Genomic DNA, 25,459 nt, shown 5'->3' on the forward strand with positions numbered 1-25,459 from the left:
TCACCCCGACACCCTTCAGGCTGACCTGGATGGGTGGGGGGAGCGCCACTCTTGCCTCCCCAGCTACTTCCTCGGTGGCTCTCCTAGATTCCCAATGGAAGCTAAGGAAACGGGGAGATTGGGAAAGGAGCTGAGCACGAAGCAGCTTCTGGAAGAGAGCAAGGCTGAGGCTCATGGTGGGAGAAACCTGCCCCCCCGCCCCCCATCGTGGTTAACTCTCTGCTCCCTGCAGCCTCCCCTGGGCTGAGCCCATCACGTGCCCCGGGAAGGTGCAAGGTCCAGCTGGGCAGGGATCCAGGAGCCCAGGGATGGCAGCTGGCTGCGGAATGAAGCGGCTGCTCTTCCTCCTGGCTATCCTGCAGCTCCTTGGTGAGTACACGCAGGGCCCGGCCGCCGTGGCGAGCAGGGGTGACCGCTGGACGACCTCCGCGTTTCCCGTGTGCAGCCCCGGTTCGGAGCGGAGTCGCAGGCTCTGTCACTCACAGCGTAGCTGACAGAAAAACGGGAGAAGACATTTCCAGCCGAACACAGGGAAGGCAGGCAGGGGACTGACTGAGGCTGGGATCGCCGTGCGGAGCCTGCTGAGCCTCTCATTTGAAGTCAGCAGCGCTGCGCTGCAGGACACGCTCCCTGTTGAATATGCATGTATCTTTGATGTTCAAGGACTGCGCTTCCCGGGAGACAGGGCCGATTAAATAGCACACTGATATTTCCAGGGCTGGGGAGGGTGCAGGAATGCAGGGCTCTGCTGCATGGGGCAAAGGGATTAGCCTGCAGCCGGGTCGGACGCGGAGCCGTCTCCGGGCTGTGCCCGGCCGTGAGCTCGCTTGACCTACGGGACGCGGGGCTTTGTGTGCTGGGGCTGGCCGAGCCTTTCGGCTGCAGCTCTGACCTCTCCATTCCCCAGCTCCCCGGGGCGGCAGGGGCACGAGGGAACCGCAGCAAGGACGGAACATCTTGCTAGTACTGTCTAGGGGCTTTTTTTTTTTCCTTCTTAAGCTCTTTTCTGCTCTGGGCCAGCAAGGTGTTCATACCCACAACACTCCGAGCAGCTGCTTGGCTCCAGTTCTCACCACCGGTAATGTTTTTTCCCCGTCTTGGAGGGTTTTAAAGAGGACAGAGCACGGGTGTGTTGGCTCTGCCTGAGGGCTCCTTCGGGTACCCCCAGCCCGGCATGAGGCAGGGGAGCCCCTCTTCGCCTTGTACCTGGGCTCCAGGACTTTCATTCTGGTTAAAAATACGTCGTTTCCTGTTCATCCGGAGATGGCTACTACAGCCAGCGGTCTCAGCAGAGCCCCTGGCAGAATAAACCGCCGCAAATTACACCTCAGGGTAATCCTTGTGTGCTGACAGAATCTCTGCAGCCACATTGCACCCCATCATTTGGAGTAGCCGGGCCCAGGCTTTGTGCACCTTCCTCTGTCAGCTGGAGTCATGCAGAACCCCCCTCCCGCCCCAGGCTGGGCCGGCGTTCCCTCTCCAGTGCCCCAGTCCCTTCCCCCATGGGCTTTCTACATCCTTTGTAATTTTGTGCATCTTTCTCCTACAGAAAAGATGATCCATTAAAACGGTAAAAAGTAGGAGGTTTTGTCATTTTCTCTTCTCTGTCTCCTACTCATTTGCCTGAAGCCATTTAATTCAGGCTGCTGGAGATTCATTCATCTTCAGCTGAACATGCATCTCCCAGCCAAGCCTGGCCGATGTCAGGTTGGGAGGCTGCTCTGCTGTGCTTGTGCAGTCAGAGAGGTCAGAGTGAAAAGCCCCTCTGCCATGTCCTGTCCCTGGCCAGCTGGCTCATCCCTGTGGGGCCCCAAGGGCAGGACTGCCACTGTCCCAGGAAAACCCAAGGGGAAGAACCCTGTTTCCCAACATGTTTATGCCTCAGGCTGAAGTACACCATTGAATCCTCCCTCCCCCTCTAGCTCCAAACACATGAAACCAGCCCGTACCTGTGCTACATGTCCCATAGCAAATGCCCTGTCTTAGTGGGATCCCAGCTCTGCATGCCCACTCTGCACCTTCTGGGAGCTGAAGGTTGAGGAATCTTTACTTGTTTAATTATTCTGAGTGACAACAAAACCCCTGCAAGGACTGCTTAACTACCAGGTGTGTGTTATTCTCATCCTTTGCCTGAAGGACACTTTCCTGCCTTCTGCCTGCCTGCTGAGTGTTTGTCTCTTGCTTCTCTTCCTGTCTGGGTGACTGAAACCTCACCCAAACAACAACAAAAAAATCCCCCGTGTAGAGAAGGGCTCTGACTGCTCAGCTGGGACAATGCATGAAAATCCGCAGATCTGGCCTAAAAATGCCAAACCATCCTAAAGCACATCCCAGAGCAGGCTCCCAGTGCCTCCTATGGACAGGGTTAAACTGGTTTTTCTGTTCTCTCCCAGGTGCCACGGCTGCCGTGTACAAGCAGTGGATCCCCAACACCAATTTCGAAACCGCCTCCAACTGGGATAAAGGCAGAGTGCCCTGTGCTAGGGATGTGGTTCACTTTGAGAAGGACAAGGTATTGACATTTTAATTTTTTTTTTTTGTTTGTTTTTTCAAAACACCATCAGGCATTGGAAAAGCCCCTTTACCTGACAGGCCAAAGCACACTTTATTCTTGCTTTTCTTTCAGGTTGTCTCAGTCTTCGTCGGGTCTCCCCACGCGCTGACAGACATGGTAATGCATGGTGTGCAGAGGTGTAAGAGGGCGGGCAAGGGCAGGGCCAGCCCTGGAGCTCATTCCCCTGTCCCCGTTTCCTCAGAATCATAAAATGGTTTGGCTTGGAACAGACCTTAAAGGTCATCAATCACAATCCCCTGCCATGGACAGGGACACCTTCCATCAGATCAGGTTGTTCAAAGTCCTGTCCAATCTGACCCTGAACACTTCCAGGGATGGGGCATCCACAGCTGCTTCTCTGGGCAGCCTGTGCCAGTGTCTCATCACCCTCACAGTAAAGAATTTCTTCTTAATTCTAATTTCTTCCATATCTAATGTCCTACTGTTCTCTGTCAGTTTAAAGTTATTAATGAACTTTGACACTTTCCTCCATGGTCCAGCCAGACCAAGGATGTCTCAGCTGGGGCAAGGGACAGGAGTCCTACAGCAGCCTGGGTTTCTCTGTACCATGGAACCAAAAAGCCCATTTCTGTTTTTTGCTGTTTTTTTTGGTGTTGGGGTTTTTTTGGGTGTTTTTTGGGGCTAGTTTTTTTTGTGTTTTGTTTTCGGTTTTTTTTGGTGGTGGTGGTGGTGTGGGTTTTTTTGTTTGTTTTGTTTGGGGTTTGGTTTTTTTTGTTTTGTTGGGTTTTTTTTTTTGTTTGTTTTAGGGGAGATGAGAGAGAGTACAGCAAACCCCAATTTCATTTGAAAGAGATTGATTTTTTTCCCCCTCAGAGGAGGGATAAAACCCCCTCCATGTGATGGAGAGCTTGGCAGTAGTTGGCTGAGGAGCACCAACCCACAGCATTGCTGACACGGAGCAGGCACTGGCCCTGGGCAGAGGCTAAGTGAAGCTGACATCAAAATATCTCGAAATGAAAACAAACTGTTCTGGGAAATCCCAAAATGTTGCTTGAGAAATTTTCTTTCAAGTGCCATTGGGTTTTATATTTTTCTGTGGTATTACCAGTGTAGCTGTGGCAGGACGGGCACGACACCCTGCTGAAATGTGTGTGTTGAGTGATATAAGATTGTGGGGGCCTCAGTTCAGTGGGGTTTCTGAGCAACCTGGTTTTGCCCCACATGAGGAACTCTGCCCTAGAGCAGGCTGACAGGCAGCCATGGAAAACATGGCTCTCAATCTCTGTCGCTTGGAGGGTAAAATTTAACAGGGAGGAATTTAGGGGAAAAGCGAACCCACTGCCCTAACCTGCCTGTGGGGGATGGGTCACCAGTGAGCCGTCTCTCAAATGCTGGGACAGGAAAAGGTGGGCTGGATCCTGTTTGGAAAACCTCCTCCTCTAGACCTGATGAGCTTGCGGACGAATTTCCTCTCTTGGTTTTAGGGCAGCTTTGCTTTTTTATTGGCCATTAAATTTGAAGAAGCCCTTGAAATTTATGTGGTGTAATTTGTTCAGGCTGTCTACGACACTAATAGTTTTGATGCTTTAATAACGCCATGTGCCACATTTAATCCCTCTACAAATATTTGGAGAAGATACTTTATTTATATGGCATTTTAAATATGAATTTTTGAAGGAAAGAATGTACTGGGGAAATACATACAAATATAATGTAATAAATGATGTGGAATTTACCCAGAGAAGAAAAGAGCAAAATACCACTCCAGTAGATTTTATTTTACTTACAGATGAATGTATAATATTTCTAAAGTACTTTCATCAGAGGCCTGCAAAGTGCATAATTGCAGAGCAGCATCAGTCATTACGGCTGAGCCTCCCTCAGCCAAGCTGGAGAGCGGAGCTGAGCAGCCTGAGGAGAGGGAGATCAACACAACCTTTGCACAACACAAAACAACATCCATGGCCCTGCCCCCTGCTCGGGTGGATGACTCCTATTGTGACTGAGGGATGGGTCAGGGTGCCCCAGTGACCCCTGGCTCATCCCAATCAAAGGATCCAGAGTGCTGGCAGGAGCCCCTGGGAATCCTCTCCTGCCTTGGGGTTTCTCTGGGCCCCTGCTGCTGGCAGGCAGCTGCACAGACTCCAGGGTTACAGTGAATTTTATAGTCCCACTGCTGTGCAGATGGGAAGGACTGCTAGGGGGCCCATGAGGGAATGAAGAATCACTGAGCTGTGAGGGCGCCGTTCCCCTCCTGCACTGAATTGCACTGCAGGTGAGCAGTCAGCCCTGCCTATAATCTGTACTGCAGCTCACACCTTCCTTCTGACCATCACTGCCCCAGCGATTCCCTGTGAACTGTCCCAGCATGTCTCTTAGTGAGGTGGTTAATATTTCCTTTTAATTTCAGCTCAGGCACTTCCCTCCTGTTCACTGTGCTCTGCTGTCACCAGGTGATACAGGGACTGCCAAGGTTAGGGATGAAAAAGGAATGAAACCTACCACCTGAGCTGGGCTGCTACTCATGCAAATGGCATGAAATTTGGCAACCAGCTGGTTAGAAAATGAATTGGTCATGAGGCTTTTTGCAGAGAGACTGGGCTGCACCTGTTCAGCTGCCAGCCACACGCGCTGGAGCATTAATCACTTAAATCAGCAAGAATACATTAAGCTTTAGAGTCACCATGGAGATGCTATACAGCCTTTGGCCAAAAAAGAAAAAAGCAGAATGTTGTTTGCTATAGTAGCATAGAAGGAAATTCATGACTGAGGAGGGATTAGGCTCTCAGTGACTTTCATGCAGATAGTGCCTGCTGTGGCAAATGTAGGGGAGGATGCTTGGTGATGGTGGTGAAGGGACAGCATGAGCTCTCCCACCCCAGCTCCCCAGCTGAGTGGAGTGTTGGGCAGTCCTCATGTGTCACCATGACTCCTCTCCTAGACATTTATGTGAAAGCTTACCTCTGTATGGTGTGCTCTGCAGCTTCCCTCCCCATCCATCCATCCATCCATCCATCCATCCATCCATCCATCCATCCATCCATCCATCCCATGTGGGCACCAGCCAAGCTCTGCAGATCCCTCCCCATCCATCCCGTGTGGGCACCAGCCAAGTGCTGGGAGATGCCTTCTTGGGAGGAGGCTGTTGGGGCACAGAGCCTTCCTCCTTGCTCAGAGCTCACCCACTGAGCACCCAGCTCAGTGGTTATTTGAAGTTTCAAATGGATCCCTAATTCAGTCACACACTAAATCCAAATCCAGCTTAAGCGTAAGTGGCTTTGATGCACAACCATTGTGATTAGGCTGGATTTTCTATGGTATTTAGCTGCCTAAAGATGCAGATCAGTATTTAGCCAGCTTTTGGAGGTGCCTGAGACTAAATGTGCAGAAAAGATGGAAATGGAGGTGATGATGCCTGGCATGGGTGCTCCTGGGCTAGGCAGACTTTGGCTTTGTCTCCTGATGGGGGAAAAAGACTCCTGTGGGGGATTGGACCCTCTGGCTGTGGCTGTGCTTCCAAAGGAAGACAGGCCAGGGCATGGCTGCAGCAGTGAGCCTGGTGTTTGCCGCAGTAACACCAGCCCTTGTGCAGTTTGTGCCTGAGCCGGCCAGCACTGACATGCGGGCCAGGGATGGATGCTGCTGCTTCTATTTTTGGGGTGGCAGGAGTCGGGTTTATTCACATGGGCAGAGCAGCCTTGCTCCGCCCCAGGGTCAGGACACTGTCTGGGGTTATTCAGCAGCCCTGACATCACCTTTCCATCTCTTCCCCATCCCCGAGCTCTGCTGTGGGGTCTGCTGTCCGTACCCCCTCCCTGCCTGCCCCACGAGGGGCTGTAGGGCTGGGCAAGGGTTCGGAGTGTGCGGGGCACTGGGGTCTGACCAGGGGCACCTCCCCCAGCCTTATATTTTTAGCTGCCTAATTGCGAGAGCAGAATGTACTCGGCTTTGCTGCAGGATGCTCCTGCTCGGTTCCTGGCAGAGATTGATCTTGAAATGCCAATTGCTCTCCAGGGGCACCGGCTCTAATGAATTGCCACAGTTCGCTCTAGTCCCAGGCACGGTGCTCCCTCCCCCACCTCTTCCCAGACAGCGGGGTAATGAGACAACCAGAAAAAGGGATTATTTTTGCCTTCCCCTAAGATAAAGGTAAAAAATTTCAGGGGAGTGTGTGCCAGCACATAATTCCAAGATGGAATCCTGCAGTCTTTTCTGTGTCAGCATTCACACTGAAGGTGTGTGCTAGGAAAGGAGTTTGGTAAAGCAGCCATTTACACTTATCTCCCCGAGTCTATTTGCTCATTTCAGGCTGGTTTCCAGCAGGAGGAGTTACTAAAGTCTGTGATGAGCAGAGCGGCTTGCCAGCATCCTGGGCTGCAGCGGATGCTGGAGCCCGTCTGGCTGGGAAGCTGCTCCATGGACCGTCTGCCATCCCTTCAGTGCTGGGCATGGCCCTTCTGCCCACACCTCGAGCCTCTTCGCAGCTTTCGATGACATTGTCTGTAGAGGAAAGTTCAGGAAAAGGAGCTTAACTGATCTGAAACAGATTTGGCAAATGGCTTTAAGCCTCTCTGTGTCTTCTGCATCCACAGCTCAGTGTCTCCAGCTACCCAAGGGGCTTCCCTGTGACACCTGGTTTCTGTACACCGTCGGGACCTGTTCGGCTAGAAGTGTGTACTGGGGATTTGCAATCAAGTTAATGGGCTTTTTGGGTCTGTTGTTTGTTTTTTTATCCTCCCATGGCTTTTGCTGGGCCCTGGGGGTGGTTTGGCAGGTGCTGTGCCAGCCAGCACCTGTGAGGGACGGCCAGGGGCTGTGGCTTCTCTGTAGGGACGGGCAGGACCGTGATGTGTTGGGAACCTGATGTATCACCAGTGCCAGGGGCTGTAGTGGCAAGGCCAGGTTGGGTAGATGCTGTGGGGAGCCCCTGTGCTGAAACACAACCTAGAACGTGAGGAGCAGATGCAGCAGGGAAGCCAAGTCTGGCATTAATGACAGCACGGCTGTGCTGCGGCTGCTGCTGGGCAGGAGGGGAGGCAGGGACACGGGCAGGGAGAGCAGCCAAGCACCTCGTTAGCTTGCAGGGGATGACACTGAAATATAATATCCCCTGGCACGCTGCTCCTGTGCCTATCCTCCTGCCTGCTCTGGGTCAGAAGCAGAGGTGTGAGCTATTGCTGGGATCAGAGCAGGGCTGTGGGCATCCCCCACCAGCGCCGGTGGGGCCCATGGGCAGCAGCCCCAGCCTCTGTGCCCCAGGCGTGCTGCACCAGCCTGCATAAGCAGGAGCTTCATGGAGATATGGGCTGCATTTCTGGCCTGGTTTCCTTGGACAGCTAAAGCCCCATTCCTCGTGGGACCATGTGCTTGGGCAGGGAGGTCATTGGGCAGCAAGGTGCTACTCCAGCAGCAGGTGACCTTTATCAGCTCACACAGAGGTCTTGGGGTGGCCGGAGGTCATCCTGCCTTGCCAGGGACCTGTACTAGCTGCTGTGGGATTGAGGGCCGTGGCAGGAACAGGCTGGCTTTGGCAGCAAACTGAGGGTGTGGGGTGGCATGTGTGGCTGAGGGAAAGGACACTGTCCTGAGGGTGCAGATGAAAGCTTCACCCGGACCAGAAGGTGAATACATGAAGTCCCAGTAATGAACCCAAGAAATGCTGCTGCAAGTGAGCCCCTGGCAATGCTCCAGAGTTGTCAGAGGGATTCACCTGTGGGTGAACCTGACCCTGTGCCTTTCTGGGGTGTCAGCCAACAGCTGGGTATCACCCAGGCACCACCACCAGCTGTGCTGAGACCCCCAGCCCCAGCGGGCACTGGGAAGATCCCTGCTGTTCCCACCTGTGGGCAGAATGGGCAGGGCCCACATGCCTGCTGTCCCGGCTGCCTGCCTGCTGTCCATGGGCTGGAACTGCTGGGAAAAGATAAAATGGAAATCATTTCCCTTGAGCACTATTGCTTGTGTTGGAGCAGTAGCCCACCTGCATCTTATCCCAGTGATGTTTTTCAATGGAGGGCCAGCAGCAGCAGTGCCAAAGCTGCTCCTGGGCTGGGTGCCAGGCAAGGGGATGTACCCAGGGGCTGGTGGCTGCTGATCTGCTGCTGGTGCAGCCATGGATGCAGCACTGTGGAGCTCAGTGTGCCCAGGCAGTCTAAAGGTTGAATGATGGGGATGGTGGCACCATCTTATCCAAGCAAGGAATTCAAATGCATTGATGCTGCAAATAAAAGCAAGGCTGGGGGAAGACCTGGCTGCAGTCACAAGTGTTGCTCACCCAGGTTAAAGCACAAGTGCTGCATTTTTCCTGTGCTGATGATGGTGACATACCAGTCACAGTGCTCCTGTCAGTCATCTCAGCCCAATGCTTGTGACTCCAGCAGAGCCAGGATGTGCCAGAGGCTGGTTAAGGCCATCAGATTGGAAAGTCATCTCTCAGGACTTTGCTGGTTTTTATTTCACATTTTGGAGGTTAGTTTCTTTTTCACTTATGCATTTGGGGAGCAGATTCTTTCTGGTAGTGCAATGCTGGGGCTGGTCCAAGAGCCACACAGGGTCTTTCCTTTTTTTTAATTTTTTTTTCCTTTTTTTTTTTTTTTCTTTTTTTGTTTTGTTTTGTTTTGTTTTGTTTTGTTTTGTTTTCCTGACTTTGATAAGAAAAATTATGACTGTGTTTCAGTTGTCATTACTCTTGATAATGATAACTGAGGAGGTAAGTGATTTACCAGTAACAGGGATGGGAAATGACTAATGGGACTCTAAGCACTGACTGTATTAATGGCCCTGGAATACAGGTTGGCAGGAGGAAGGGAAAGCAGATGAAACTGCCAGCTTTTTGGCTTTGGTCCATTGGTACTGTCATTGCTCAGTTCAAAATGTACTTGGAAAGTGGCCCAACCTGTATGCAATTTCCATACTAAACTCCCAAAGGTAGAAAACAACTGCCCAACCAGAGTCTCCATTTGTCCACTGCAGTGAGCCGAGATGCTTAACTTATGTTAGCAAAAAAGAAAGGGCAAATTATTTACAAAGATCCACTGGATGATGGAGACACTCCTGAAACGCTGCCCAGTGGTGAGAATCTCAGGCAGGGCTGGTGGTGAATGTGCAGCACGGCTGCCTCAGTGGGCAGGGAGCCATAGCTGCAGGGCCCAGCCCCAGAAATTCCTATGTCAAAACAGAAGTACAGAGCTCTTCCTGAACTTCATGTTTGTGGAGATGAGGTGACCCTGTCCCCTGTCTTGCATCGTGTTATGTTGCATCTTAATTCCAGGGCTGGGCTTGCAGTGTTTGGGTATTCCCAGGGTGTGAAGGGACACTGTGTGCTCGCTCTCATTTCCCTGCCACACTGACACCCACATGAGCAGCTTCCTCTGGTCTTGGGAAATCCAGCCAGCCTGGAATTTTGGCCTCATCAGTGGAGGAGGATCTCCTGTGATGGGTGAAGAAGCTGCATCTTGTCCAGAGAGCTCAGAGGCCAATGTCTCCAGAGCACAGGCACTGCAGGCATGGGGCAGATTTGGCATGAGGCAGATTTGGCATGAGGCATTCCACCCAGGTCTTCTCTTGAGCAGAACAGGTGCTGTGTCCTGCTGGCCCATCCAGACCTGCCCACGCTCCCAAGCACATGCAGGATGCACTACCTTGCTTGGTCATGGAACCAGAGTTGTGCATCTGTGTGTGTTCCTAACTGAGCAAGTTATCCTCTTAAACCTCATCTCCTCTCTTACCATACTGAACTCAGCCCTGCCACGTGAATCCTTGATGTGTTTTCCATCTCCCCTAGTCAGTTTGTGCAGGTCTGAATGAACAATCCTCTTGGACACAAAAGCTTCTTATGTCCTGCACGGTTATCACAGAGTGTTTGGGAAGCTCTGACCCACAGCCATAGTCAAAGTGATAACTACAGGGGAGAGAGCTGTCAGACAGGGAGGGATGAGAGCAGGGACTTCCCAACTCAGTGGTCTTGATCCAGCCACAACACTCACAAATGCCAACTTCAGCAGCCTGGGAAAGCAAGCGGAGGCCAGTCATGGTCCTGCTGTGTAACCATCCCCCTCACCAGCAGCTGCTGGCTGATTTTCCTCCTTCCACCCAAAGATCCCTGCAGCTTTGGGTCTGAGTGCCCAGAGCTGACTGCTGCAAAGAGCTGGTACCCTGTGCTGGTGAAAGGATCTGCTGCACCCCATCCAAAGCCCCAATGCTGAGCAGTTCAGATGGGTCCCAGAGGCAGCTGGCCACCCTTGCTGCCTGGCCCTGCTGTGCACAGCTGGCTGCAGGGGCCAGCCTGCAAACTGGGCAAGAGGCAGCCCCCAGGGGCTCCAGGCTGCAATGGCCCAGCCAGTCTGGGAGGAGGGGCTGGGCTGCTAGTGCTGCTGGCACTGGCCTGAGTATGGGCGACAGCTGACTGCTCCAAAATGTCCCATTGCCTGCTCCTGCCTGAGCTCATAGGAAAACAAGCCAGGGCACTTGAAGTGAAGTACAGCATTTTGTGGTTGAAGCTGGTAGCATTGCCCTCACCCAGCTGAATGCAGGCCAAGTCTTGAGCCTCAAAACAGACATGTTTTGATGGCTTTTTCATCTACAGCTAAAGGACATGATGCCTTTTGTATCCTGGTAGACCTTTCAGCCTTTTTCAATGCTTCAATATTGGACCAATTTCCTCTACTCAAAAGTAATAGAAATTCAGAGAACCTGATGGCAAGACACAGGCTGTGGTCTGATGGAACAATGTCCATAGGCAAAGGCATCTTCCTGGCTGGGCGGGAGACTCCACACCCTTGGGGCACAGGTTGCCCCAACCTCAGTTATTCCCAGTATCATACCCTCTTGTCCAGCCCAATGTATGGCATTGCTGGCTCCAAAGCAGATGGTGCAGAGGAGCACTGTGGGACTCCTCTTGGTGGCAGCCACCCTCTGCTCTCTATCTGGGCTTCTCATGGTTCAGTGCACTGCACCACCAAGGCACTAAATTTCTTAACAGGTGCCTATCTACAGTTTGGAGATGATGAGCTTTTTGCCTTGTCCGCCTCCCCCATGCCTTCCCCGTGGTGGCCTCTGAGTGGGACTGAGCATCCTCAGGCAAGACTGGCCAGGGACAGAGAGCTATCATGGCCACCTGCAGCAGTCATGCTTTCTCTAACCTACATACATATTTAAAGACCAATTAAGTAGATGAAACCTTAAAATTCCATTTAACTTTTTCTGCCTGAGCACAGGACCCTGTTAGTTGGCATAACTCAGTCCTGGAGGGCTTTCAGCTGCTCTTGGGGAGTGATGCTAAAACACTGGATGGATCAAATCAGAGAAGAGAGTCTTGAGCACCGCTGACTCTAAAATATTGGGAGAAACCATGACTTTCCCTCTGCAATTTCTAAATGTAAAGTAAGATGGGCTGGGCTGAATAACCTGTTTGCTGTGAACGAGTTGCCTGAGCCGATCATTTGCCGGTGCTTGTCTTAGAGTTAGCAGTGCTGGCTGGTGACCCAGGTGGCCACAGTTTCTTGCTGAAAAGGTTCCCATGGCAGAGCTGTGCCTGTTGAGGTTTGTCAATGGCCCCAGGCTGAAGCCAGGTCAGCACTGTGACCCTGGCTACCTGCTGGTGATGTCCTACCCACCAAGAAGAGGGTCTGGCTCTGGCAAGCTGCTCCAAATGCCACTGTGTGTTTCCCTTAGCTTGTGCTCAGTGCAAATTCACAACCTGACACTAGCCAAGCATAGCCTGGGCCCCTGAGTTATATACTGTGGGGCAAACACAGCCCCTGGAGATGGGAACCCATTAAGTGAGGGGGTCTCTGGCACTTGCAGAGTAAGGTTGCGTTTTTCTTGGTGTACCAACCATGTATAAATCCATTCCTGAGCTGCTGTAAGTGTGTACAAGAGGAGGAAGAAACTGTTGAAGATTTCATTTTGCTTTTTCTTGCTTCTCTGAATGCTTTGCTGTGTTATGGAAGATAATGCCAAAACTGCCTCTCCCCATTGCAGGATCCCCATCCTTAAAACCAGGAGCTGATACTTTCCCATTTACATGGGGCACGGTAAGGGTAGCTCCTGATAACTGTGAAGGAGACTGTGAGCGTAAAAGGCAGCCTAATAATTAGCAGTGTTATTTGATTACAAGCCTGGGTGGCTGGCAGCAGGACAGTAACACTCTGCATCCCTTCATCTAGTACCTGCCCCTGAACGGAGAATTCGTGCTGGCAGCTGGTGCAGCATTCACAGCTTCCGATGGCAGCTGGGATCCAGGCTGTGACTCAGGTATTATGCCCAAACCAGGCACCCCATCAGCCTGTGATGAATCATGCAAATTCAGCCCAAATACCTCTACAAAGGTCCTACCTCAGAGCAAAGTGAATCACTCCTCTTCAATACTTACCTTTTCTTTGATGACCTCCCTCACATTAGATCTTTTTTTACTCCTAGATCACCTGTCTTCTAAAAAGGTAATTATAGTAGGAAAGCCTTTGAAGTTGTAGCAGAGAGGCAAATATTGTTTGTATTTTCCCGTCTATTAAGCATGTAGCCACATCAAAGCCCTTATTTTCTCTGCCATGGTGTTTCTAAAGAAAACCAGTTAGGATTTACACACTGGTGAGCCAAACCATGGCCATCACAGCAAGCTGGCCTTTGGCCCCACACACACATTCTCCCCGACCAGCCTCCAGCCCCCGGCTGAGACAGCGGGTTTGTGTCATTGGTGCCTGCTATTATCTGAAAGCTATTTTCTAGGGAGGTGTATTTTGGGTGCTTAAGAGCTACCCCATGCTTTCAGAGGCAAGTAACTTTTTAGCTCCTCTTCAGGGAAGGAAGCATTCAAGCAGAGCACCTGTGCCTGCACTCTGAATGGGGAAAAAAAAAAAAAAAAAAAAAAAAAAAAAAAAAAAAAAAAAAGAGAGAGAAGAAAAGGAAGAAAAAGTCTAAATCAGTCTCCCCAGAGAAAGGATTGCAGCTTAAGACTTTCTGGAGCCACTCTAAAATCCTTCTTCCCTCTTTTTTTTTTTTTTTTTTGGGAGGGGGGGGAGGGGAATGCTGTTTGGCCCCCAGCAGGAATGCTCTGGCATCTGTGCTTGGCACTGGGCTTTTCCTGCTGACCATGCACTGCTCCCCTGAAATCAGCTGGCGTTTCTGGGACGATTTTCACAAATGGACTTCTTTAAAGCACGACTTCAAAATGAGTGCATATAATTCAGTCACTAAGTACCTGCATGCTGGCTGGATTGGTAAAGGTTCAGCTGCTGGGAAGGGAGAGAAGGAATCAGGGCACTGCTGATGAGACTAACCAGCAGGGAAATGGTTAAATAATTGATAGTTAAATGGGGCACTGGCTTTGGGGTTACCTGCTGCAGGGAACAGGGCTGGTCACATTTCTGCAGACCTGCCAGGCTGCTGGGAAACGGACATGAATTATCATACCTGTTTTTGTCAGATTTAGCTGTTACTCAGCATTCCGGAAGATGTTTTTTTTCTTCTTAACCAGAAGGATGAGTTTTAAAAAATGGGGGGAAAAAAAAAAATCTCCTGTGGGATCTGGGCCTGGAAGCCTGCGGGCAGATGTGGGATTTGGGCTGAGACCCCTGCCCTGAGTTCTGGGAAGCTTTGCCAAGTTCTGGGAAATGCCTGCAGTGTCTGCCCATGAGGGTGCTGCCGGGGCCAGCCCTCGGCTCCGCGCCTGCAGGGTGAGATCCTTCGCTTCAGGCCAGACAGTGCCTAGTTCACCAACCCAGATGCATCTGCCGGGGCTTTGGGTCTGGGGTTGAGTCGTGCTCAGCCTTTCCTATCCCTTTTCCAGGTGGAACAGTGAGGTTCGCTGACGCCGAGCACCGGGCGTGGTTCGACCCCACCCTGTGGCAGGATGTTCTTCCCGGCGGGGAGCCGAGGCCGAGCGGGCCCATCTTTTCTGTGCATGAGGAGCGCGTCCCGTGCCGCCACGACGATGTTATCTTCCCGCCCGCAACCTCCTTCCGAGTAAACACCGACTCCTCGCAGCCGGGGATTCAGCTCCGCAGCATCTCTGTCATGGGCCAGGTAAGGTGCGGAGGGTGAGAAACTGGCTCGACACCCTCTCACCACAGCCCCGGGGAAGGACCAGCTGGAGATGGGGGAGCACAGGGAGATGGGGCGCAGCTGTGGGGCTGCAGTTTCGTGAGCTGCTGCTGCTGCTGCTGCTGTGGATGGCCTCGATGGCTTTTTTGCATCGACCAGTTTGTTATCGCCTCCCTCCCCGCAGTGTGGGAGCGCAGGCTGTCTCTCTGTGCATGTTTTAAAAGGGGCCAATGCGCACGGGTCAAACCACCAGCAAATGGCAGCTTCTCCGGCTCCCAGGGGTCCCTCCCTTCCCAGGCACGTGTCTGCAGCCATGCTGCCCAGGGACCCTCTGGGGACACCTCCCTCCTGCCCCCGACCTTAACGTGGCCTGTGGCCCAGTGATCATCTCCCAGTTTTGCTTCAGCGCTGCTCTTTAATTGATTGGAGGGATAATTATAGAAGCGCTGGCAGCCTGCTGTGCCTCAGCCTGGGAATCAGGCTCCCCATGAGCCCTGTCCCTCCTGGTCGGGGGAGCAGAAGATCACAGGCGCTGCAGCAGTAAACACAGGCTCCTTCCAGGAGTGGGAGACGCGGCAGGCGTTTCATAAGTTATTTATTATTTCTACTGCTGCGCTGGCTGGGATCTGCCATTTCGGGGCCAGGCATTAGGTAGCTGCTTTTTGAGTAATAGACTCGGTTGGTGCCCAGGCGAGTCTGAACAAGGCAGCGCCCCGGTGGAACTCACCCCAGGCACACAGAGCCCCAGGGATGGAGAGGTGGATGCTCTTGGGTGCTCAGAGTGATGCTGGCCCTGCTGATGCCTCAGACTCCATCACAGCATATCTTCACCCCCCGGGATCACTGCTGGCTCTCCTTCAGGGCAGGGGCTGCTGCTGAGTGATGACATAGAAGAAGAAGGTGCTTTTTATGATCCTAGCATATTTCCTAAAAACTGGCCTCGGGAGCTTCTCTATCCCTTTGTAGCCAGCCTACTCTGTGCTCTGTGATGACTATTTTCACCCCAGGCCCTGAGAAATCTGCCTGTTGTGCCAGAGCATGGAGACACTTCCTATGGCAGAGAGTGGGTGAGGGAATCATTGGTGACTTGGCAGGATGAGGCTGGTCAGTCCAACTCAGCCTTTGCTGATGCAAAGCACATAGAAATTCTTCTCAGATAGAAGGAAAACAGCTCAGATCCAGCTTCCTTCCTCCCAATAATGAAAAACTGGTAACTTGAATTCTCTGACTGAGCAGAAAGATGGAAAGCAAAAGAAGACAAGGCCCAGCCATCTCATTGTCATTGTTTTTGGTGTAAGAGAGAGTTTTTCTGTTGGTCCAGGGGAAAAGATGGAATGATTGTATTGGCAGAGTTTTCCTGCTGCATCGCTGGCTGGAGCGGGGCTGCCCAGTGATGGCCATGAGATGTGAACCAGCTGTCCCAGCAGTATGCTTGGGTGCCTGGGAACAGCACTGGGACCTGTCCTGAAATACTCACTCGCTTTGCTGCTCTTCCCTGCACAGGAGCTGAACACCCCATCATCCTGGGCTGGGTACCTGGGGGGCCCCTCTGCCCCGCTGCAGTTTCATGGCAATGGCACTCTCCAGGTGACAGGCACTGGCTGTCCTGATAAGTCTGGCTGTGCCTGTGGGAACACCCTGGTGAGTCTCCCCTCTCCCATTTTGGGGGCTCCAGTGCAGTTTGCAGGGGGAGTGACTGATGCTGCCCTGCTCTCCTTTAGGATGGCCCCCGCATCTGCGCCGCCCTGCTCAGGGCATCAGGGAGGCAGTGCCCAGAGCCGGCGTGCCAGAGCCCTTTGCAGCCCCTTGGCCACTGCTGTGGGGTCTGTGGTGAGTGGGGGACACGGCCCTATTCCTCTTCCCTGCCATGCCAGCAGCCCCAGCCTGCTTCCCCTGTCTCTGCGTGGGAAAGTTGAGTGCAGGGGGTGCTCACTGCTGGTTGTAAGCTGAAGTTTTGCTGTATCACTGCTTCAGAGGGTCCCATCTGTGGGTCCCATGTGCAGATCCCATCATGCCACCTTCCCAGCACATCTCTCTGAAGAGATCCTTGGCTTTTGGGAGCCTGTTCTGAGTCGCAGCCCTTTGTCCCTGCGTCTGGTTTATCCTGTCAGGATGTCACAGCTCGTCAAGCTAATAGGGCTCTGCTGAGTTTATGCAGCCAAAAACACGCAGAGGAAATGCAACCTTTTCCACTCTAATGTCAGCTTCCCAACAGCCAGCTTGTTTAATTTCATTTAAAATACAAGCATGCAGATTGACAGTGCTGTCTCTGCAATGCATGCTCCTCCATTAATCTGCATGAAATGTTGCTAAGGGCAACTTTTCATGCACAACTGTACCTGGATGCTTGGTATCCAATATCTGGTATGTTATACCAAATTCATTAAAATGGTAGCATGTGTTTCTCCAACATGCTCCTAAAAGCGTAGTCCCTTACAGTCTTTAGGACAGTTTAAAATTTCAACAAATGCTTAATTGTATTTTTTCCCAGGAAAATATTTGTCTCCATGACTGCAGTGCAGTGGTGCAGAGAGTGCAGGTGTTCCCTCCTCTCAGCCTTGCCCCCAAAGCCAGGCTAGTGCTACTGCACCACAGCCTCATGGCCCCAAAAACCAGGGACATGAAGAGCTTCCCAGAGGGATAAGTGGGAGAAAGCTTTCTAGGGAAAGCTTCTCTCCAGAATATGTTGGAAAGCCAAAAGCCTTTCATAAAAACCCAGGTGACAAAAAGACCAGCAAGAGAGGTTTCTCTCTGAGCCCAGCTAGACCAGTTGCACAGGATACCAGAGGGTCCCCAGTGCCTTTTGTGGCAGTCAGAGCTGTTCTGCTGTGGCTGCTCTCTGCCCCACGTGGTGACAGTTTGATGTTTGTCTGTTTTCTGGCTGCAGGGGCCACCATTAACCTGGATTTCACTCCGGATTTTGACCTGCAGAAGTACCAGGACAGATTGGTCCAAGAGCTGCTGAGCCAGGTACATCAGCCTGTCAGATTGGGAGGTGCTAATGAAACTACAAGCCACTGGCCACATCTGTCTTGATGCCTGTGGGACTGTCCGGGCTGGGCATGTGGGCAGGGGTACAGCCCACTCCCCACCACCCTGCAGGGCCCACCCTCCCCTGTGCTCACTTGCTGTGGGGGCTGAGTCCCTTGCCCCCCACCACAGCCCCACCATCTACTCAGCTCAGGGCAGGAAGGGCTGCTGAGATGGAATGGGGAAGGATGCAGGGGGGCTTGCTGGCAACCCTGCTCTAGAAAACGAGGGAGGTCAGGGCTAGTTCACATGGGAGCTCAACGCATACAGCTGGAATCATGCACACCTGCAGCAGGGCATTCCCTGGCCTCTGGCCAATGCTGAGCTGCTTTTCCATTCCCCACTAGGCAGGCACTGGGTGGGTGACTGGCACTGGTCAGCTCTCAGATGCTCTGCAAAGCATCACTTTGTGCTGCTGCTTGTCAGACACAGCATGACATCCCTCCTCTTTGCCAGGGGCTGCTGGGGGAGGAGGTGTGCTCTGTGTTGCTCTGGGAGGTTTGATACCAGAGTATTGCTCTATTGATCCTGAGCTGAAAGCTGTCTGCCTGCCCTCCTCACAGCCACACGTCTTAATACAGCTTTTAATGGGTGTGATACATGAAATTGCTTTCTCAGTGTGCTCTCCTCCATGGGGGCTCATTGTGTGCTGGGTGCTGGTCACAGCTTGGGAGAGAGGGGATGTACAAGTCTCTCCTTTGGGAAATGCAATGGCACTGCTGTGACAGGGATGGCAGCTCTGTGGTGGGGCTCACATGAAGATTCAGGTGGGCCTTGCAGCTGCACCCATCGTGGCTGTCTGCATATGTGCCTAATTTGTGACTACCCTCTCACGGGCTTTACGTGTCTCCTTGTGTTTTGGGAAGCCCAAATACACTGGCGTGCAGATGGCCATATCCAAGGTGCACAAAGCACAGACCTTCCTGGGCATCATGTCCCGAAGTGCCACTCCTCTCATCCAAATCGTGCTGATTGATGACAGAGCAGGAGTGCAGGCGGGCACCGCAGCGCAGCAGCTGGCGGCAGACATCATGGAGAGCATAGCACAGCACGGTAATAACACCCCTGTCCTCCTCAGCAGGTCCCCTGCAGGTGCACCCAGGCCCACTGCTGGCCAAAGCTTTGTGTTCCCTGCCAGCAGGCCACATGTCCAGTGGGGTTTGAATGTCTCTAAGGATAGAGATTCCACATCTCTTTGCAGCTTGTCTCCATAACTGACCATCTTCACAATAAACCGGTTTTTTATATATAAATACTTAGATAAATATAGGTGTTTAAGTGGAATTTACCATATTCAGTATCTGCCCGTTGTCTCTTGCCCTGTCACTGGGTGCTGCTGAGAAGAGCCTGGCTCAGTCCAGCTGTGGCTCAGCAGGGCAGGGCAAGGCAGAGCAGAGTGGAAGGGTCACCTCCCTTGCCCTGCTGGCAATCCTCCTCACGCAGCCTGGGATACCAGTGTGCTTCCATGCCATCTCTGACCGTGACCAGCTTGGTGCCTGCCTGGGCCCCCAGGTCCCTGTCTGCAGAGCTGCTGGTGGCGGCAGACAGTGGAAGCTGGCAGATGGTGATGGCTGCACAGGTCACAGCCAGGGGACCTGGTGGTCACTGTGTGGGTGGCAGACCCACGAGTCTGTCCCCATTGAGTCCATCCACCGGTGAATCCCATCCCTGTTCCCAGAGAAGGGCGATCAAACAGGCAAGCAGAGCCAGACCCAACTGAAGGCTCCCTCTGCCATGGGTGTGGGAATGTGTTCCCCTGTATAATCCTTATCCTTGTTTCTTCCCAGGTGAAGCTCTTGGTATTTCAAGTGGCAAAATGGAAGTGGCCACTGGCAGCACTGCCAGCGGGCAAGTGGGGAGCCACCCAGTGAGCAGGATCACAGCGGGGACAGTCATGGGGCTGCTCTTCAGTCTCCTGCTCCTTGGAGGGATCCTCTTTCTCTACAGAAAGGGAAAGCTGAGGTAGGGATGGGCCTTCTGCCAGCAGCAGATATTCAGGCTGCCTCTGCTCGGAAGCAGCTGCCAGCCCAGGCTGTCCTTCCAGCCTGGCACACAGGGGCACACGGTGCTGCCCGGAGCTCCCAGGGACAGGGCCATGGCCTGGCAGCCCAAACATTGCTGTTCACAGAGCCACAACATGGTTTGGGCCGGAAGGACCTCAAAGATCATCTAGTTCCAACCCGCTGTCATAGCCTTCCACTAGACCAGGTTTCTCAGAGCCCCAGCCAGCCTGGCCTTGAACACTTCCAGCAGTGGAGCATCTGTACCTTCTCTGGGCAACCTGTTCTAGTGCCTCACCACCCTCACAGTAAAGAGTTTCTTCCCAGTATCTAACCGAAACTTGCCCTGTGTCAGTTTAAAACTTGTCCTTGCTCCTCATGGTTTACTGGAGGGTGAGGTGGCTGAAAGGCACTTCTCTACTCTTGGGCTGTTGCTTTGTTCTCCTCGATGACCAGGAGGAGCTGCCTCTTGGCAGGGTGCACTGTGCTCGGGTGGGAGCAGGGCTGCTGCAGCTCTGCTGGAGCTCTGCACAGCCTAGTCATGGTGCCTGGTGACATCTCCTGTTTCTTGGCACCCTTAGTTTGCAGCCTTGCTGGGGAGGGGAGGACAGAACCTGCCAGATGCTCAATAGAAATGCATCAAAATAATGCAAAACACTTGCTCCACAGCTTCGTAACTGTTAAAGGGAGAGAGACAGCATCCAAAAGCAAGTGCAGCTTCTGGTGCATTGCTGGAGGGTGCACCTGACTGCACCACAGCTGGGAGCTAATCAGAAATACCCCTTCTCCATCATCATTTTCCCTCGCAGCTTGGAGATGGGGCCTGGCAGTGATCAGGGCATCCCAGCAGTGCCCACAGCAGGTGCTTGGGGCACCCACCTCTGCTCCTCCCGCATGCACCCACCTTCACGTGGAGGGTTTTGCAGGGTTTACTGGCTGCCTGCTGAGCCACTGTGGGTTGTGTCATTTACCCAGCTGTGGGCAAGTGGGGTTGACTTCGCACATTTCATAACCAGGGGCCAGGAATTGCTTAAATTTGCATGTGCAAAGTGCACCTCTGCCAGGGGGTGCTGAGCTCCCGGTGCTGGGGCTGCCGTGTCACAGGCTCACAAGTCAGGTTTTTTGTTCCCTCCCACTTCCTCCCCTGGGATTTTGTCACTGTGCAGCAGTGGCCCTGGCCAGGAATACTTGCCCTGCTGCTCGACACATGCTGACATGATATTTCCTAGCAGTAAACTCATGCCTTCATTTAATTTCTAAATAAAACTCCCAGACCCATAACTGCTACTGGATGATTTATCTTTCACTGATGCTTCTTTGGATGCTGGACAGGCCTTTGAAACCAGCTCTGTCAGCAGCAGGAGGGAATTTTGTGTAGCTACAGGAGACAGAGCTGGGCCTATCCCACTCCTGCTGCAGGTCCTCCTTATTTCTCCTGAAAGGGGCCTGGCAGAGCTCCCCTCAGAGCTCCTGAAGTGACATGTGTGGACCTGCTGCTGAGCCCACATGCAGCAGGTGCCCAGTGCAGGGGAGTGCTCAGTGACTGGGACTCTTAGGATAAAAGTAATGAAGAAAATAATGCAAGTAGTGATGGTGATTAAGATGAAAAAAATTGTAACCTGATAAAAGTAATGATAAAAGTAATTAGTACTTGTTGAGATTGCAGTGGGAACAGGTGTCAGCTCTGTGGCAATTCATTTAGGCCACTGGGAAGGAATGATTGCTCCAAAGTGAAGCCTGTGCTAGAGTTGTCTGCCTCTGCAAACTCCTCCCTCCAGAATGCAGGTCCCAGATCCCCAGGCTTAATGATTTCTGCTGGATACAGCGGCTTTTCCCTGGGAAAGGGTACAGATATCCCATTTCAATAACAGCCTGACATTTTTCCCCTGTATGTTTTCGCATCCACCTCTTAAAGCCGCAGGGTTTCAGCTGGGGCAGCTGCAGGGATGGGAGGGATGTGGATCGTGATGCCCAGCTCTTCCCCAGGTTGCCTGCCCTGTGCCTGTCCGGGTCCTGGGACAGACTGGAGGACCCAGTGTCACCTGCTCCAGCCAGTGACAAAGGCTTTGACAACCCCGTGTTCAATGTGGTGAGTCACCACTGCCAGGGACACCGGGGTGCTCGGGGGTGTGGGCAGGAGCTGATGGGTGCCATGGCACTCCTGAAAGCCTCTTGGGGCTACCATGACAGGGGCCCTGCTTTCCCCTGGCCAGGAGGGGTCTGTGGGACATTCCTGTTCTCCCTCAGGTCACCGGCCTCTCAACTGCTGTGGGGACTCAGCACTGGGTGGGTTTTGCCAAGGGCTTTGTTTTTCTTTCCCATCGGTTGTTTTTCCTCCCTTGCTGTTGCAGGAACCTCCAGATGCTGATCTTGGAGAGGAGACACCTAAAGATCTCCAGGTCTTCTACCTCAACCCTCTGTACGATGCAAGCGAGACAGAGACCTGATGGTGTGGACTCATGCTGGGGGCAGAGACCACTCCCCTGGGGACACCACTACATCTCCAGCCTTCACAGCCCCTCACAGTCCCTCGTATCACTCCTAGTGGGATTTAAGCCAGAAGCAGGTCCCACATGAATAAAAGTGTCTGTGCAGTGAGGGAAACCATAGCAAACCTTCACTGTTGGAACTCAGTCACATGGACATGGCCTCCCTGGTGTTACTTCTGGGTTTTAAACTGTATTTTGCAGGTGTGAGTTCTTTCTAGATAGTTCAGCATTGAGATTTGGGTCTCAGATGGTATCCAGAGAAGTTGGGGTCTAGCTCAGCACCCCATGCTGGGCACACAGCAGGTTGAAGGAAGCATCACTGGATGCATGACAGAAATACAGTGCTCAAACCCATTTTAGAATATGACCCAGAGCCTTCAGGGCCTGGACCCGTTAGCTGGAAGGTTGTTTTGCTTTCCAGCAGCGTGCTCAGTGCTGGGGATCTCTGCTCAGGGTCCCCATTCCTCCTCTCCTTCCTCTCCACTGGGTGCTGGTGAGGTGCAGTCCTGATTAAACAATTCCCTCCCCAGGAAAGCTTCTGGAGCTTGCTTCTTCCCTCTCTGCCTGGACTGATAGATAAGAAACCCTCTTGGACCTTTGGGGATTTATTCTGTTATTCCTTGAGGTGAGAAGGTCTTACGGTAAACGGGGAAGGAAGTTTGGTGCTGGGTCCCCGGGGAGGGATGCAGGCAGGAGCTGAGGGCTGGGGACAGGCACACCAGCCCATCTCTGATGAGGGTTGGGGCAGTGGCACTGAGGGGCCTCGTTAGTGCTGGCCTGTGTCAAACACCATCATCTGCCCACAATGTCAGGCAGCGCATCTTTATGGAGCAGGGCTGATGGGTGAGGCGGAAATTATGGATATGTATGCAAATGAATGCAAATTTACACTCTACTGAGTGTTCAGTAGGGCTTGTTGGCATATTCCATAAGGAAGCAGCTATTTTAAGTTTATAATATTTTGTTCTACTCTCTGGAAGACATAATCCCTTCTCAAAGGCCTAGGAATTCATCATTAGGTGCATCAGAGCCCTGACGAAGGGTAACAGGCAGCATGTGGAACCAGCCCTGCCCTCTGGAAACAGGACAAAAAAGCACGAGGCAGGCAGGGAACAAGGCCTCACTGAGCTCCTGCTTGCTGAGGTGAATTTGCAAGTGGGGCAGAGCCAGGAGGAGTCCTGTGCTCAGGACACACACACCCTTGGGATTTCACCATGCACACCTCTCCTGAGGGGGCTCCTCCACCGGTACTGGGATGAAAAGCAACTCGCCTGGGCAGGAGTTTCTGCTGCCTCTGTCAAGCACTTGTTGCTGGGTGAAATAGTCACCGACCAGGTCAAAAAGCAGAGGAAGCCATCAACCTGCAGCAGGTGACATAGGCATGTTGGGAATAATCAATCCCCACCATGCCATGGTCCTACAACCAGTGCATGACCGTGGGGAGCAGTGACCCAGGGACAGCACCCAAAAACTCACAACACACAATCACTCCTGTGATGTGAGCCCAAGGTGGATCCCCACCCCAAGCCCTCCTGCTGACCCCACAGGGCCAGACAGCACCGCATAGCCAGGGCTCGGTGCAGCTCGGCAGCCGTGGTGTTACCATGGTGCCTGGGAGAGCAGCTGCGTCCTCCACCAGCTACATCCCTACTTTCTGCCTGTGAGAGCCTTTTTGTGTCCTGTTCCCCTTTCACATCTGTTCATTGTAGGTGACTGCGTCTCCTCCAGCCCACAAGCCTTCAAATACACACACAGAGGAGTTGTCTTTCTGCTGCTGATGCAGTGCTGCACGCTGGAGGCCGCTGCACCAGGCAGTGCCCACACAAGGACGGGGCTCAGGGCTGACCCCCAGGGAGCACCTGGCCCCTCACCTCAGAGCAAATCTGTTTCTTCCCTGGCTCACTGAGAGTGTGAATTGTGATGTGAGGATTGGGAGGGGTCTCCATGGCTGCATCCCTGCAACAAGTGCAGAAGGGAAAAGGCAAGAGCATCCCATGGCCACAGACTGAGGGAAAGAAGGGACAGCCCATTGGCAATGGAGACCGTTGCACAAGATGGTGTCAGGATAGTGTCCTTCTCCTGCAAGTGGCTGAGGACATCAGCTCTGTGTCTTGCCTGGACACACAGGGATTTGAGGGTGAGCCACAGGCAGGCATGTGCTTGTGGGGTCGGACACCATCCTGGGACACATCACTGGCACAGAGGGAGGCAGACCACCCTGTGGCAGGAATCTCCACCTGGTCACCCCTACGTGTTGGCGTGTATGGATTTGCTGTTGGCGAAGCTTCATTTTTAAAATGCATTAGCAGCTCGAGGTCACTTACAATAGAGGCTTTAATTAAAGCAGAGATCAATTTTTGTCAGTGCACGAGCAGAGCACAGTCTGTACTTTTCCTTCAGGAGCCACGTCCGCTCCTCGTACAGAATGCGCCGCAGGGAGGGGGGAGCGCTGCAGAAACAAAATGAAGCAGCAGAGTCAGTTTGCAACACCGGGGACCAAGAGCTGCTGGAAAACCAGCTGTCTCCGTGATTGTATCCATGATTGCTGCACACTGACACACATAGACAGCCCATGGTGCAGGCAGGGCAGAGCAAAGGGCTTTGGTACATAAGTGTCTCCTGGGATCCCGCCTAAACAAGGAATTTAATTCACAGACATCTTTGGTAAGCAGCACATTAGATGGGTGGTTTATGACGTGCTGTGCACGGCACGTCTGGGCACCTGATGGCTTTGTTTTGCTTCTGGTCCTGAGTGTCAGAGGTCCCCCTCTGTGACAGACTAATTCAAAATGCATTAGTGTTAATGGCAAGATCTCAGGAGTCATTGCTTCCCAGGGTCTCACAAGAAAAAGCAAACTGCACACTATTAATGGACACCAACTCATAGCACAGTGCCTTCCCTTTGCACGATACAGTCGCTCACAGAAGTTGTGCAAACCCAGATCATGGCAGAGTCCTCAAAATATCCCTGAGCCTAAAGACAGAATTGGCTGGAATAATTTTTTTTTTCAATATATCTCCTTTAGCAGGAGGTAGCAGTGGCGGGAGGGCATTTGGCAGGGACTGGTCTCACCGGAGTGCAGGAGCTGGCCAAGGCACTGCGGGGCGGCAGCTCAGTCCATCAGCATGCAGGGCTCTTCACTGCTCGTCCTCACGGGACCGCAGAGCAGGGACTGCGTAAGAAACAGCAAAGGAGGCGAGGCTGAAAAAAAAATCTGAGGGTTTTATCTATGAGAAGGCATCAATAAGCCTGCATGAACCTGTGCAGTCAGATGACAAGTGCTGCAGCTTATTGGGGAGCAGGGAAAATACTTGCTGCAAGGACAGGGAAGGGGCTGATTCCTTAGTCCATGTTCCTCCTCTGGCTGGAGCACAGCACTGCAGCT

The 25,459-nt window shown here is 52.7% G+C and overlaps 1 protein-coding gene across 1 annotated transcript; it reads left to right on the top strand.

The window, feature by feature from the left end:
- The first annotated feature begins 291 nt into the window (after positions 1-291).
- On the top strand, positions 292-22,694 carry AMN (amnion associated transmembrane protein). Its single transcript, XM_066188854.1, has 12 exons — positions 292-369; positions 2,394-2,512; positions 2,627-2,671; positions 12,682-12,769; positions 14,301-14,536; positions 16,058-16,195; positions 16,276-16,384; positions 17,442-17,524; positions 18,451-18,637; positions 19,372-19,546; positions 21,571-21,673; positions 21,936-22,694. The coding sequence occupies exons 1-12, from the start codon at positions 309-311 to the stop codon at positions 22,029-22,031; spliced, it is 1,440 nt and encodes a 479-aa protein (XP_066044951.1). The 5' UTR covers positions 292-308; the 3' UTR covers positions 22,032-22,694.
- The last annotated feature ends 2,765 nt before the right edge of the window (positions 22,695-25,459 follow it).

The sequence above is a fragment of the Chamaea fasciata genome, unplaced genomic scaffold, assembly GCF_029207755.1.
Source record: "Chamaea fasciata isolate MVZ Bird 193981 ecotype frontalis unplaced genomic scaffold, bChaFas1.0.hap1 SCAF_7, whole genome shotgun sequence".
In the NCBI taxonomy this organism is placed as follows: domain Eukaryota; kingdom Metazoa; phylum Chordata; class Aves; order Passeriformes; family Sylviidae; genus Chamaea; species Chamaea fasciata.